This window comes from Epinephelus fuscoguttatus, linkage group LG11, assembly GCF_011397635.1.
Source record: "Epinephelus fuscoguttatus linkage group LG11, E.fuscoguttatus.final_Chr_v1".
NCBI classification, from domain to species: domain Eukaryota; kingdom Metazoa; phylum Chordata; class Actinopteri; order Perciformes; family Serranidae; genus Epinephelus; species Epinephelus fuscoguttatus.
The window spans coordinates 5857404-5872977 of NC_064762.1; the positions used below are offsets into that span (position 1 = coordinate 5857404).

The window sequence follows — 15574 nt, forward strand, 5'->3', positions numbered from 1 at the left end:
CTGACCCTGTACCCCGTGACTTTGGTTTGACATTGCAAATTGTGCTTCATTTCCCTTTAAACTAATTACATGCCACAGATACAGATTCACAGCCAGTTTTTTGTTTGTCACTTGATCAGAGATTTCACAATTATCAAACGGCCTCTTGTGATATGTTGAAACATTGAATATCATGGGACTATATCAGTGTGATGTGCAAAATCCTGATGACTATCTGACCTGTTGAGCATGTGTCTGCCCTTTTCTGTGATACAGTAACTTACAGTAGTGCAGCTTACATCAGGAGCTTACTTAAGCAATATTACATGTGAGGGTGTGCTTTACAGTGCATGACAGTTATGAGGCCAATAATGCCAATAATGGTTACCAACAAAATAAAAGATATAATATAAAATATATAAGGCTTCTGATTGCACTTGCTTGCTTTTCAGTTCTAAATGACTGGTGCAGAGTCACAGCCTTTAAACACTGTGTGGGTGTGAACTCTTACAGAGTCGTTGAGGTCACATGTGAGTCGTTGACCCACCGAGCCATCATGTGTGTCGTTAGGGTCAGGTGGGACCAGGTGTGAATGGATGTGAAGTCGTCTGGGGAGGGATCCCAAGACTGCATTGTAGGTGGGTGATAAGTGGTGTCGTAGGCTACCTCCTCTGTTTAAAGATGGAAGTTCCAGTTTGACGTAGGTGGCTTCTTTCACGCCTCTTTCAACCCATCTGTCTTCCCTGGCCAAGATGTACACATTGCTGTCCTTGAGGCAGTGTCCCTTCTCCTGTAGATGTAAATGGACAGCTGGGTCTTGACCTGATGAGCTGGCTCTCCTGTGCTGTTATGTGAAAATCGGTGCATTCCTGGCTGCATTGGAGTGCATACAGTGCATTTCTCTGCTTCTGCCAGGGTGTTTTATTCTTAGGATGGACAAGCTTGACTATGTTGTTTGTTTTTGTGTCTCTTCCTCTCTGTCTGTTGTGGGTCTTTTAGAGGTTTTTGCAAAGGCCCAGTTGGGGAAGTCACAGGTTTTAAGTGCTTCCCTGATGTGTTTGTGTTCCTTCACTTTCCCCTACATCCTCGTTGGCACTTTTTCAGCCCGATGGTTCGGGGTTCTGATGACTCCCAGCTTGTGGACAAGGACAGAGGGGAAGGTGAAGGAACACAAACATATCAGGGAAGCACCTGTGGTTATTACCCCAACTAGGCCTTTACAAAAACCTCAGAAAGACCCAGAATGGACAGAGAGGAAGAGACATGAAAACAAAACAACATAGACTCAACGACCCTGTAAGGGTTCACACCCACACAGAGTTTAAAGCCAGTCAGTACGTTTACATGCACAGCTCAATCGAGCTATGCTCAAAATTCGATTTTGGCGTCTAATCGGACTTCTGTCCTTGTCCCAGTTTACATGCAACTGAGAAAATCAAATTACTGACGGGAACATGTCCTCCTCCTCAACACTAGGTGGCGATATGCGTCGTTTCAGCGAGTTAGTACGGCCCCCTTTCCGGTTGACCTACTACGTCACTTAATAATAAACAACTGGAGTCAGGCGGCAGACCGGCATTTTCGAACAACAGCAAGATGGATAATCGTACAGCTTTGTTCATCTCGTACATAATGTACGCTTTACTGACTGTGCAGATAAGGTGCACGCTATCCCTCGTGGTCATGGTGATTTCGAGAGGCAGACAAGAACGCTGTATGCTGTTGGAGGGCTACAACAATAGCATGTCTTGTCTGTTCCGGGGTCATACGCCAGCGGGGGGTGTGGAGCATGCGCACATGCATTGTCTAGTTTAACTCCGATTATGGCGTATACATGCCGGAGAAAATCGAATTCCAATCGCATTATCTGGGTGTCTTAATCGGAGTTGGAGAACGCGTTTACATGCACTTCAGTTGTCCACTTATAGTCGGATTAAGGCAATAATTCGTTTTTTTTCAAGTGTCATGTAAACGTACTGAGTGACTCTGCACCAGTCATTTAGAATTGAAGAAGCTTCATGGATGAGAGGTGAAACGTCTTCAAGAAAAGCAAGCAAGTCTAGTTGCCTACGACATAGGACTTACGATTACCATGACCTGGATGACTGAGAATCTTCACCGACATTCTGAAATACCCCCACTGTGGTATAACCCTGTGTGACAGACGGAACAAAACTCGTAGAATTGTCCATCCCAGCTCCCTTACAGTCAAGATGATCAGAGATAACTGAAACGGGGTCTAATTAATCTTGCATCATGTCTAATGCCTGGGTCACACTACACAATATCAATACCAATATCAGCCCAATGTCAGCTGACACATGAACAGACACAGTGACTGAAATAATAGTAAAGGTTCTAAAAATAGGACAAGAATACCCGATGACATCACACACGTTGTGAAAGACGACCAGGGATAATTGGTGTGGACCATCGTGCAGTCTGCCATGTCTGTCGGCCAAATCATGGCATGATTTTATTACTCCACAGTCGCGTCATATGACATAGTGACTGTTGGAACAGACAGAAATGTTGTGTGCTGTGCATAGTTGGTATGGAATTGATATGGTCCAGTTTTAAATGATACCAAACATTTCGATGGACGTCAGTTTTTGAGCCTAAATGAAAACCAAAATGTGGCCTGTAACAGACGGTAAAGCTTGTTGTTTTTAGCCGAGCCAATTGAGTCCACCAGGAATGAGTCCTTAAAATCCAGGAATGAGTTAACATTCCAGTTCCCTCATCTTCAAGGCAATGGGTTTTTTTTAATGAGTTTTTCATTAGATGCCTGAAATAAGGTCTGTGATTAACACAAGCTTAAAGGAAATGGCCACTTCAGAATGAAAATACAGATAGTACTTACTGACCCTCATGCTGACAAGAAGTCCAGCGTAGTTTTTTAATCCACAAAACTCGTTCGGGGTAAATTACGTCTTTTCAAGTCAATTTTGCATGCCGCGGCTTCATGGCACTCAGATTACGACGGACGAGCCGTTCTGATGTTTTTGAAATGCATTGGCTGAGTTTTATTACATTTTCAAAATGTGGGTTCCATGCACTTCAAGTGTATGGAAAAATCCAGCTAGCTGTTATCCTCCGATACCCCGAATGAGTTTTGTGGATTAAAAAACTACCCTGGACTTTTTGTCGGCATGAGGGTCAGTAAGTACTGTCTGTATTTTCATTCTAAAGTGGCCATTTCCTTTAAGAGACTTTCATGTTTTGCTCTTACACATAAAATACGTCAGTAAATTCCCCACTTGTAAACTTTGAAGCTTTCATGTGTCTTAAAAAAGGCGGGTGCGAACAAGTGGCTAAATGAGACTACAGAACGTCATCACGCCGAGCTGTGCCGAACATGGCTTTACAGACTTGTTATGGTGGTGTCGTTGGGTCATATGACCATGGTGTAGTTTGTTTATAGCCGTTTTTAACGTTAGCTTTTTACTTCTGACGACTGCCTTTAGGCTTCAGTAACCATAAAAGTGTGTGAAGATTATCTTCCTGAACAAAACGTGTAAGTATCATAACAGAGCTTATTTTTAGTACTAATCTTAAATCCAATGGAAAAATCCCATTAGCTTTTTGACAAGGGAACCAGTGCGATGCTAACTTTTGCATTACCGACAGAATAATGCTGGCTCCTGTCAGCTGGTTAAGAGGAGTGAGGAGTCAGCAGTCAGTGATAATATGACACTACTCAGCTATTCAGCTATTATGAATCACCACAACCATGAGACCCAGAGTCTTCTGTGTTACATCAGAAATAAAGCAGCTCTTTATTTGGAGATTACTAAATCCCCCGCCGCTTCACCAAGCACAAGAATAAATTAGCAGGAGTTCTTTTGCTTTCTTTCGAGATGTCTTGACTCTGAGATCAGACAGTATACTTGTTGAGACTAGAAGTTGAGACTTGAATTTGATCACTGAGACAAACTTCTGAAACGGTGCAGGCTCATTTATTTGCCAATTAAGTTTTCTTTTGGATCTTACTGTTGTCTCATAAGATGATTATTTCAGACACATGAAGATTACTGCAGTGAGAAAGGAAAAAGAACATATTAAGATGATAAATTAGGATCGGGCTGACACAAGAGGAAGGCTGTTTCTTAGGAGCTGGTTTTAAAAAGTATGAGAAAATGATCAAAATCTCATATTAATGTTATATCCAGCTCAGTTCTATTTGGGAGAAATAGGCTGGACAACGAAGAGATCTAATTTTGAATTGTCTATTCCTCCGGGGCAATCTTTCAGCATACATACAGTACTAAAGGTGCTCACAAAATATTAGTTTGACTGGTCCATTTGTTTGCAAGATAAGCTGCGGATAGACAGACACTCACTCCTGAACACACACACATGACCAAACACATGATCCTCTCCAGGCTTCTGTCTGCTGGAGATAATTAGAGCTCTTAAAATCCTCTTCCAACCATTCACCAAATCTAAATTCGCCATATAAATTAAATTGAACAACAAAATGATTCATTTTGTGTCAGTATTGTAGCCTTAAGGTTTTGGATTCAGCTGTAAAAATGAGATGGAATGGAAAATCAGAAAAGGATTTATGCTTTTACTTCAGTTGTGTGGCTGTATTTTAAGTGTTGGTGTTTTCTCATGTTTCATACATGTCACTCAAAGTTGTGTTGTCTTTGTTTTTCCATGTCTGACTCTTGGGTGAACAGACTCCCCTTGAGGTCGCCCAGCAGGCGGTTGATGCAGATGTACACTGTGTCGGGGTCAGCACGCTTGCCGCAGGACACAAGACCCTGGTTCCGGAGCTCATCAAAGAACTACGGAAGCTCAACAGGCCCGATATCCTCGTAATCTGTGGGGGCGTCATCCCACCACAGGTAGCCTTTGACTTTGATTATCAAATCTCTATCATGTGCCACTCATTTCCTGTCGTCATGTTTGTTCTGTGACACAACAGTGATGTGACTGTGTGCATACTAATGACGGACACTTGCATGTAAACATGTATTTTCTTATCTGTATTTGTCAAGCTAATGTTGATGTTTTTCAAAATCAGTGAAAGCATCAGTTTTTCCCAGCACGCATGAGGCATTTTCTTTCTCAGTAATTAAAGCCGACCCGGAGGATTTAATCTTCTAATGAGCCTCAGAGAGGCTGCGTGAGGTGCTGGTGTCAGTTTGATTACAGCATTCAACATAATGAGCTGGTATTCATGTTAGTAATGCCACCACACTGTGTGCACTTAGCTGTGCCCTCTGAAAGCTGGTGGAAATGGAAAGCACATAAGAAGGAAACGAAAACTTATGTTAGTGTCAGGCCTGGAATTATGTCATTTTAGAGGCAGGGCTATGTGGACTGCAGGGGGTAATTTTTGCGAGGCCACATGCCAGAGCATCAAGGCCGTAATTGCAATTTCACTAATAACCAAAGACAAATCCTTTTCTAAAACATTAATGGCTTCTTAATAAAAAATTAACATTTCTAGAGAATTAAAATCCTTTTTTTTAATCAGAAGAATAATTTTCAGAATGTTATTGATTAAAATGTTGGTAAAACAAGTTTTGACATTTCCTGGATGCAGTCTGATGAAGTTTATGATGAGTATATAATGACTGATATTAACATGCTATCTATTTATACATGTATGTGTGAGACAGCCTTATACATTGTACGTGGTGTACAGTTTCTTTCACGTATATCACATTTATGTATTTTATTGAAGCTCCATGTTTGGAGCGTGGGCTAGTAGCTGGAGAGGTGCCAGTTCAATGCATGTATAGCTATCTGTGTGTGTATTTTGGGTCTCTGTGGTTAATCTGGGCCATGAACTGGCAACCCCCTGGTTCCCAAGCCAAGTCCCTATGGACTGAGCTACTGCAGCCCCAGTAGATGATGTGAGGTTATTGAAGGCATGCAAACATGATGGAGCACTGATGAAACCTGTAAGGACTAGTGCCGACGTCAGTGCCAGAGATGTCAGCTTTAACAATGATAATCCTCAGGATCCTCAAACATGCAATGGTAATGTTACTCAGGCGAAGCAGCAGTACAAAGACATGTTGAGGCTGTTCTCTTGTCACAGCAGCCACGGATTCGATTCCAACCCGTAGCCCCTTGCTACATGTCATCCACATTCTCTTCCCCTTTGACACCAAATCTGTCCTATCTAATAAAGGCAAAAAAGCCCCCAAAATATCTTTAAAAAAGAGACGTCGAATTACAACAATTTATGAAGTTTAAGAACCCTTAGGACAGTGACAAAATCCAGTCATAGTAACTTTGAAATCCACATTTTATCCAGTCTGCAAGGGGCCTCAAGTGGACTTTCTGCAGACTTTTAGATCGTTTATTTCGGGTGCAGACTTCACCCAACCTCACTGATTTGTTTACCATAAGTTTCCTTGCATTTGACTCCCTGAATAAAAATGAATAAAACTACACATCAGCAGCAAAAGTTCCAGTGCAAATAATAAATATAATGCAAATAAAAGTCTGTCGAGCTCAGACCAGAGATCAGTGAGAGTGTGAGCAGGGGTTTATCGACTGAGTTCAGTGTAAGTGGATGGTGTGTAAGAGGGTAATCATCTTATGGAGTTCAGGAGTCTGATGGCTTGAGGGATGAAGCTGGCCTCTCTGCTTCTGATGCTGAGGTATCTCTTGCTAGAGGCCAGGAGGGAGAACAGTCAGTGATGGGGGTGTGTGGAGTCCTTAGTGATGTTGCGTGCACGTGTCAGGCAGCGTTTGTGTCCAGTGTCCAATGGAAGAAGGAGTGAGAGGTTCTGACATTATTCTCTGCAGTCCTCACCATTCTCTGCTGGGTCTTCCAGTCTGTAGCAGAGCACAGACTAAAGGATGACTGAAGTCTGTGAGGGCTCAGTCAGCGAGTGTGGAGGCCACTATGTAGCTAGTCTGAGTGGGCAGAAGTTCGCTGCATAGATCAGCCTCTCATTGGGCGGAACGAGCCACCCGCTGAAGTCCCGCCCTACCACCTCCGGTTGTGTAGCAGTTTTCAACCGTTTTCAACACGTCCTTTACTAACTTTTGCGGTGTTTGATCTTGCGGGGATGTAGCCATTTTTCTGCCATGCTTCTGGTCCTGTGGGTGATATTTTTGTGGGTGTGTTACACCAAAACCTGTTTCCCCCCGGCAATATTTTTGCAAGCGCTCCGTTGCTGTGGCACCGCCCAGAACGATTGTGATTGGTTGAAAGAAATACAAGCAGCCAGGGTGTTTTTTTCTCCAATCTTAAAGTGAGAGTCAGCCCAGCCAGACCTTTCTTTTCTTGAGAAAGGTCTGGTAAACGAGACTTCTATGTAGCTCACTTGGAAAGCACACAGATAAGCAGATGAAATGTCATCCTGCCATCATGTGGACAAAGAGCCAATCTGAAATGATTAGGACCCCCCTGATACATGTAATTATTAGTAGCACACTATAGGTTTCCTTGATTGCATGCAGCGCTGCCTTGCTCCGCTACAGCATAACTAACACATCCTTATTTCTCTACATGAATAAATCTGAATCCTCATTAACTACACTTCATAATGCAGGGTTCCTACACAAGTAGGAAAAGTATGGAAATAAATTTGATCAATTTCCAGGTATTAAAAAGTATGGAAAATGAAAAATAAAGTATGGAAAAATATTTATGTTTCCAGACTATTACCACTGTTCTAAAATACTGTTTTCTAAAATAGAAAATTAGGTATTTCCAAAAATAATTTAATCAATCTGGATCATGTTTTATGCCGGGCCAAGCACAGTTTGTGTGTGTTTACCTGATTGACAAGTGGTATGTCCAGTCTGCTGCCCCATGACCCTCCTCCAGCCCCCCCAAGTATCAAGTTTCACTCCAACACTGCACCTTGACAAGAAGACGAGTTTCACGTGGTCCACAATGGGTAGATGCAAGTTTTTGGATGGATGGCTTGACAATACCGTATATAAATACTGGTTGGCCAAGGATTCCCAATTCACACACAGAGCTAGATGCAAGTTTTGTGTGAAATCGTTTGACATCGCCAACATGGGGGAGAAGGCGATTCTGAGCCACATGAAAGGAGAAAACACTGACGCCTCGTTACTGCATCGCTTGCACCCAGAGTCCCAACCTTTTTGCCTCAGCCCAGACATTGAACTTACCTGAGTTTTTATTTGCATGCCATTATGGTACTTGGCTACAATCGCCTATTAAGAATAATTAAATATGATGTGAAATATGATACACTGATATATTTACTCAGATGTCGCATATTCTCTGAGAGAAAAAAAAAACGCAGAGAAGTCTGGAAATTAGGGTATGGAAAAGTATGGAATTTTGAAATTCCAAAATGTGTAGGAACCCTGATAATGCTCTACCTCTGTGTGTATGCAGGATTACGAGTTCTTGTACCAGAGCGGCGTGTGCGCCATCTTCGGCCCAGGAACCAGGATCCCACAAGCTGCAGTGGAGGTTATTGACAACATTGAGAAGAGCCTGGAAAACATCCGGCAGGCCATGTGAACTCAGACTACAACTAAAAGAACTGTTTATTCATGTTGTGACAACAGCAAAGTCACAAGTGGGAGCTCACGCTTGTGTACAGAATCAGTTTGATTTGTAGCATAAGATTGTATAACCATAAAAATCACTCCCCAATGTGAGAACACAGACGCATGTACAGCAGTCAAGATGATTAAAACCCTACTGGTGTGATGTGGTTGTATTAGCACTGCATTTACTGTTTATCTAATTTGATTTTAATTACTAACAGTGTCCTCACAGTTTGTCTTTTTCAATCATGTATCTTCACAAAGAAAAAAGAATGACATCACTAACAGTCTGTGGTTAAAATCTAAAGAAATATTCTCACATCTTCTGCTGGGTAAACAGCCATTTAATGAATTACTTCAGCTTTTGAAGGATGCCTGTGTATTGCAGTGGTTACAAGATTATTAATATCCTGCTAGTATCCTAGAAAGACCAGAATAGGAGTGAGACTGCCTCTTGCTCAACACTTAAGAGTTTTAAAGGGGTAGTTTAGATTTTTTGAAGTGGGGTTGTATGAGGTAGTTAATCTACTGCTGTGGAGGGGTTAGGAACAAAACATATTTTGGCCACCTAAAAATATCAGTTTATGTGTACGCTATATTTAGAATATTTTCATAGCTTTACCTTAATGTCAGACAGTGATTTCCAACTGGAAAGTGAAGCCGTTATATTGCTCTCTTCACAGCCAGACTCCATTGAGAAAAACAGTGATTTGATATTTGCTGAACACAGGAGCAGCTGGTTTACTGCTGCCTCGATTAGGTATTTTGTTTGTGTTGCTGTGTGACTTTGGCGTTAAAAAGGACAAGTTCAGATTCACCAAAGTCACACAACAACACAAACTAACTAAGACTGAAGCAGCAGTGGGCCAGCAGCTCCTGAATTCAGCGATCTTAAATTAAGGTTTTTGTGAATGGAGTCTGGTGGTTTTGACGAGAGCATAGATGGAGAACTGACGCAGTCAGGGGCTTCCCTGTCAGAACGAGCTGTCAGACTGAAAAGTAAAGTGGTGAAAATATTCTTAATATCGTGGACACTTAAACTGATACTGATTTTTTTTTTTAGGTAGCTAAAATTCATCTTTAGTAGTACATTGTTTAGCTTCCATGTTGGACTCATGCTGCTGCTTCTCCAATCTGGGAGCGTGCCACCTGACACCTGCTGTGTGCAATATGCAATACACTGAGTATGGATAAGTACCTCATACAACTGTACCTCAAAGAATCTGAACTATCCCTTTAACAGAAAATACTTAAATATTTCTGACAGAAATTAGACTATATTTAGGGCCTTTTTACACCTGAAAGTCTGAACCAAGGTGTTAACACAGGTTTGCATTTTTCTTACATGGTATACATTTGATTCAGTTCGTTTTGGTTTCACATTGCAATTATGCAAGTGCAGTTAAGAACTGTACAGAACATGCCAATGTCCTGTTGTCATCATCTACGTGAGCTGCTCTCCCATCCTCTTGTATCCCGCTCTTATCCGCAGAAAATAATTGAAAACTGTCCACCTGACTGTTTGTAATAACGTCGCCTCATCCCCACATGTGCCACCACAGCTTAGTTTGTTATGTTGCATTGTTCATGGACAAACTGAACTGAGCCATGGTTTAGTGTGATCCAGACCGTCAGACCTAGATTTGGTTGTTTGGTCCAGACCGTGGCCCAGGGAAGTTTTCACACCTGTTATTTTTGTTTGGATCAGTCCGCAAAGTCCAGAAGTCAACGAGGTTGGTGTGAAAGGACCCCAAGACTTCTACTCATACTTAACAAACAATAAATCATAGCTCACATGACATAAAAAACATAATATATGTTATAGAAACATTGGCATAAGATCTGCTTTTTTTGGCATCCAATATAAAACATTACACCACAGCACTATGATCCTACTTGTGTTGTTTTAATTGTGAAATATGTGTGTAATTTGAAGTTAGCATGCAGGGTGGTAATAGTGCTAGAGCAGCGGAGACGGATGGGTACTAATTCACATTAAAATAAACATTTTATTGCCCCTGGGTTTTATTTTCATGGATATTATCATCTTGAATGTGGCCTTCTGTTGTCTTTTTCTCTTGCCTCTATTGCATCATGTTGAATTCAGCCAACCTCTGTCAGAGATAAAACCACAGACCAATTTATGAAACAGCTGGAGATAGTATTTTTCTACTTGTGATTGTGAACCAGATTTAGTGCTCTTCACTCTAAATAAAGTATGTGAACTTTGGACATGAAGTGGGTGAAATAAATCTTTTTTTAAAGCCTGGTAAGGCAGAAGTCAGCTTCTATAACTGGAAGGTAATATCTCAAACTTAATGGATGAGAGTTAGTGGTAATTGAGAGGGTGATTTGTTTTGATACTGTTTTGACATTGACTGCATTGCAGTAATTTGCTTCATGGAGTTGGAGCGTATGTACTCGTTAGAGACTGAACCTTGCAGCAATTAGAAGCACAGTAATTTCTGGTTCCAGCTTGTTGTTACTGGCTTGAAATCGAACACGTTCGGGTGTTGACGTCAGAGGACATGTTTCTTTGTAGTGCAGCAGCTACAGTCTCACATATATTACTCTATATTTATGTTAGAATCTTTAAAAAGTATTTTTATACTTTTTTAGTATTGAATAATATCAGATAGTTTTGAAATCTGTGCTGTATGATCAGAGAAAACAGAGGAAAAGAACTATGCCTTTAGAGACGCTGAAAAGGTAGAAAACCTACATCTACCAGAATGCACTTCGCCGCACCTCTGGTGGATGACGTGCGAGGTTTGCCGTTGGTTGGTCCACTGAGGATAAAATGGCGAACAGCTGCTAGCAGTGACAAACGACCTCAAATTACAGTCAAACGGTAAGATAAAATACATTTCTGAAAACATTTTAAGCGAGAATAATAAGCATCGTAACGGAGTCTTGGTTCATGTTTATTTAGCACAGCCTAGTTCTACCGTTTGAGCTCAATATTTTTAGCCTCCGTTTACAAGGTACAGGAAACAAGATGGCGCCCGCCGCTCTTCGTTCACAAATGTTTGTATCACAGCCATACAAGACACTAAATGCGTTTTTGTAGACATTTTAGGTGAGAAATACGCAGTGTTTTAACAGAATATTTGGTCATATTTGATTATCACTCCCTAGTTTTACAGTGTAAGAGGGAGCGAGAAGGGTGGTTCACGCTCTTGATCTGTATGTCCATGGTGGCGGGCAGATGAAAATGCGGCATTGACTGCCGCTCGCCGGGGCCGCCAATTTGGATGGGTCTCGCTTCGCCTCCACAATGCATTCACTAATATTGAGGAAGGAGCTGTATGCATAAGTAAAATAGAATAACTCACTGAATTTTCAACTGATTTTCACAAGGTTTGGTTTGTTACAAAAGGCACACATGTAGTTATGATACAGGATGCTTTCGTACACACACATACATACATACATACATACAGTATATATATACTGTATAAACATACTGTATAAACACCATATACACAGTACAGTATAGCATATTATGTATAGCACACCTTTGTGCACATATTCACTTTTCCACCAGCTGTGCTGCAAATATCCCCTGCTGCTCATCCTTCTGTATCTTTTTTCAAATTATCTTGACCACAGTCCCATTTTCATAGTTATAATACCAATACCAAAATTAATTTCAGTGTTTATGTAAATACTGAAAATGTTTTTTACTACTTTTGAGGGATCACAGCAGTCAGTGTAATAAGAATAAGAATAACTTTACTAATCCCCGAAAAGAAAATTTCAAAGAAGTCTGTAAGATCATCTATTTAACAAAGAATTATTAAGTCTGATGGCTGTGGGTATAAAAGAGAGTGGGTGTGTGTGAGAAATAAACTCAATCAACAATCAAGCTTTTTCTTTATTAAAATATATTAATAAATTTCTTAATATGCTATACTATGTTTTGTATTGTGTATATTGTGTTTATACAGTATATATATGTGTGTATATATTTATATCTGTATATCTATATCTTTATATTTATATATATATATATATATATATATCCATCGCACTCTGGGGTTGAGGTGAATAAAATAACTATGTTGTGACCTAAATAACATGTTGTTGCTGTCTGCAGAAAGTATTAAAGCATCACATCCCGCATTTTTAATGTACGAAAGCATCCTGTATCATAACTACATGTGTGCCTTTTGTAACAAACCAAACCTTGTGAAAATCAGTTGAAAATTCAGTGAGTTATTCTATTTTACTTATGCATACAGCTCCTTCCTCAATAGAAGTGAATGCACTGTGGAGGTGAAGCGAGACCCATCCAAGATGGCGGCCGGCGAGGACGCGCTCAGGCAGTCAATGCGGCGTCTATGTATATATGTCTATGGGAGTAACAGCCCCAAAGCTAGCGAAATTTCGAGCTGAGATGTAGCAGGGAGATCTAGGCGCTGATAAGATGGATGGAAGTTTACCCCAATTCATTCACACACACTACTCACACAAAGTGGTGAAGACTGCAGATTGCAACCAGCTGAAACCTCCCAGTTAGATTTCCTTTAGTGTTCGTGGTTCAGGAGGTTTATACTGGGAGCCGAATTATCCGCAGAGGTCTCTTCTTCTCCAAAACAAACTGTTCTGTCGATTTAAAGCAGTAAAAACACCAAATAAAGCTATTTCATGTTACAAATCATAATTGCTCCTATGCTCTTTGGTGCATTGCAGATGCAGTGTAGTCACCTTTTTAGTGATCAGGTTTTTGCTGGGAGCTGAATTACCTGCAGAGGTTTCTTTTTCTCCAAAACAAATGGACCAGGAGATTTAAGCAATTAAAATTCTGAATAAAGCAGCTTCTCATTACAATTCTGTGTTTCTCCTACACCTTTTGGCTTGGCAGAGACAAGCCATTAGTCCAGCATGTGCCAATGTGTGCTCAGCTTTTTTCTCTGATAAATTTAAGATGTTTTCCCAGATTATCCTCAGAGGTCTTTTCCTCTCCAAAACACACGGACCTGGCGAATGTCTCTATATAAAGTCAGTGTGTGGTTTGTTCGTTCTGGACTACTGTCTTTGTAGACAACAACCTGCTTCTTATGTAGATATACATGGCTCCTTCTAAAGTCACAAAAACACAAAAGAATCTTAATTTTAAGGTGATTATACACCAAAGTAAACATACTTATCATTTTATTTTCCATTTCTGCAAATGTATCCTCCTGAATCCTGCACACTGGGCCTTTAGACTATTCCGATAACTTAGTATTGCACCTCTTTAACATTGTTGGAACAGTGATATTGTCTTTTTCATTTCATGCATTCCTTTTCTTTGTCAAAACCTAGTGCCTACGTTACCTACAATGCAACGCGACCCCTGACAGCTTGGTTAGAGATCTGGATGTAATGCTAGCAGTGGTGAATGGATCCTCAAGCCGCCAGCAGAGATGAGGAGCGGGCTCTATTGTCAGGTAAGCTCACTTCTATGTTTTTCATTTTCAAACGTGTACCCTTCAGCCCCAAATGATGCTGATTAAAGTGACATCACTTGAGGACATTTATGGATCTTATGCAGCTCCCTCTCAAGGCACATATACACAATATATATGTTATTTTGTCTACATATGCAGAAGTACTCCACAGGACCTACTTTGATATGTTTTATTCTTTGGTTTATGACAGCCTCTTGCAAAACTTTGAATGCATATATAACGGGATTTCTCAAAGTTTTGATGACTAAGTGCCAATTTAGGGAGACAGCATATGATTGCATAGCGTATGTATTATAAGATGTAATACATGAAAGATCAAATACCCCTCTGGACACCTAGTCAGCTCCTGTGTTGAGGATCGAGGCCAGCAGTCAGGGAGAAAAGCCTAAATACAGGTCTCCGCTGCTATGCCTCTTTAATCTCAAAATGGCGTATGTTTCACAGCTGAAACACAAAGCGGCTGACAATATTCTTACCTTGTCCCCTCTTCACACATGAACACCAATACACCAGTATTTGATTTCATTTTATTCTACAGACACACTTAGTTTTCATACTGCATACTAAGAGTATTTTTAGGAGTGTCTGCTAATTTATACACTGACATTTTGACGCTTTGTAGACAGACTGATAGGCTCGCTGACTGACTTTACTATCCCCTCTGCATCAAGCTCTGGCTGCCTTGAAAGTGAGAGTAAGAAAACAGAGAATTAAATGTGTGCAAGTCTCACAGTTGCAGCTGTGCCTGACTGGAATTCAGGATGACAATGGCTGTGTTTTGCTTTGTTTATCAGTGTTAATGTTCAGAGCTCTACATTCACATTTTTTAGAAATAATTCAATAGTTTACAATAAAACAAAGCTACACGGCACAGCAAAAACGTACAGTGTTTGCCACTCAGTCAAGCTCAATGAAAAGGAAAGGTTGAAAAGAGAATTGATGGACTGCAGCTGGAGAAAACAGTATTCCCAGAGTAAAGCAGGACGAGAACAGTTTCCTGTTCGGCAGAAGTGTGTGCAGTAACATGACTTGATTATCATCACAGAGATGCTTTCATAGGCTGATTTTATATACAGTGCTCAATAAAATTAAAGGAACACTTAATCATCACAGTCTAACACCAAGTCAGTTAAACTTCAGGGATATCAGTCTGTCCATTTAGGAGGCACAAGTGACTTGAATCAGTTTCAGCTGCTTTGGTGCAAATCAAAGTGACAACAGGTGCAATGGAGAGGCAAAAGCAAGACAACACCCAAAGAGGGAATGGTTTTACATGTGGTGTCCACAGACAGTTGCTCTCTCCTTATCCTTCCTGACTGAGTCTTCTCTAGTTTTGTCTTCTGTTAGTCAGGTTGCACAGGTAGTCCAGCCCCTCCAGATGGCACATCCATACATGTGGTCGAAAGACGGTTTGCTGTGTCTCCCAGCACAGTCTCAAGAGCATGGAGGAGATACCAGGAGACCGGCCGTTACACGAGGAGAGCTGGACTGGGACATAGAAGAGCATCAACCCAGCAGCAGGGCTGGTATCTGCTCCTTTGTTTGAGGAGGAACAGGAGGGGTCAGTGATGGTCTGGTTAGGCAGATCCTTGGAGGGATGCACAGATCTCCATGTCATAGTCAGTGGTACC

General features: G+C 41.0%; 1 protein-coding gene across 1 annotated transcript in view; it reads left to right on the forward strand.

Annotated features, from left to right (window-relative positions):
- The window catches only part of mmut (methylmalonyl CoA mutase), a 31468-nt gene extending 20749 nt beyond the window's left edge, over positions 1-10719 (forward strand). The window contains exons 12-13 of the mRNA XM_049590124.1: positions 4665-4832; positions 8330-10719. Of these exons, the coding sequence (XP_049446081.1) occupies positions 4665-4832; positions 8330-8458 (297 nt within the window). The 3' untranslated portion in view covers positions 8459-10719. The remainder of the gene's footprint in view (positions 1-4664; positions 4833-8329) is intronic.
- The last annotated feature ends 4855 nt before the right edge of the window (positions 10720-15574 follow it).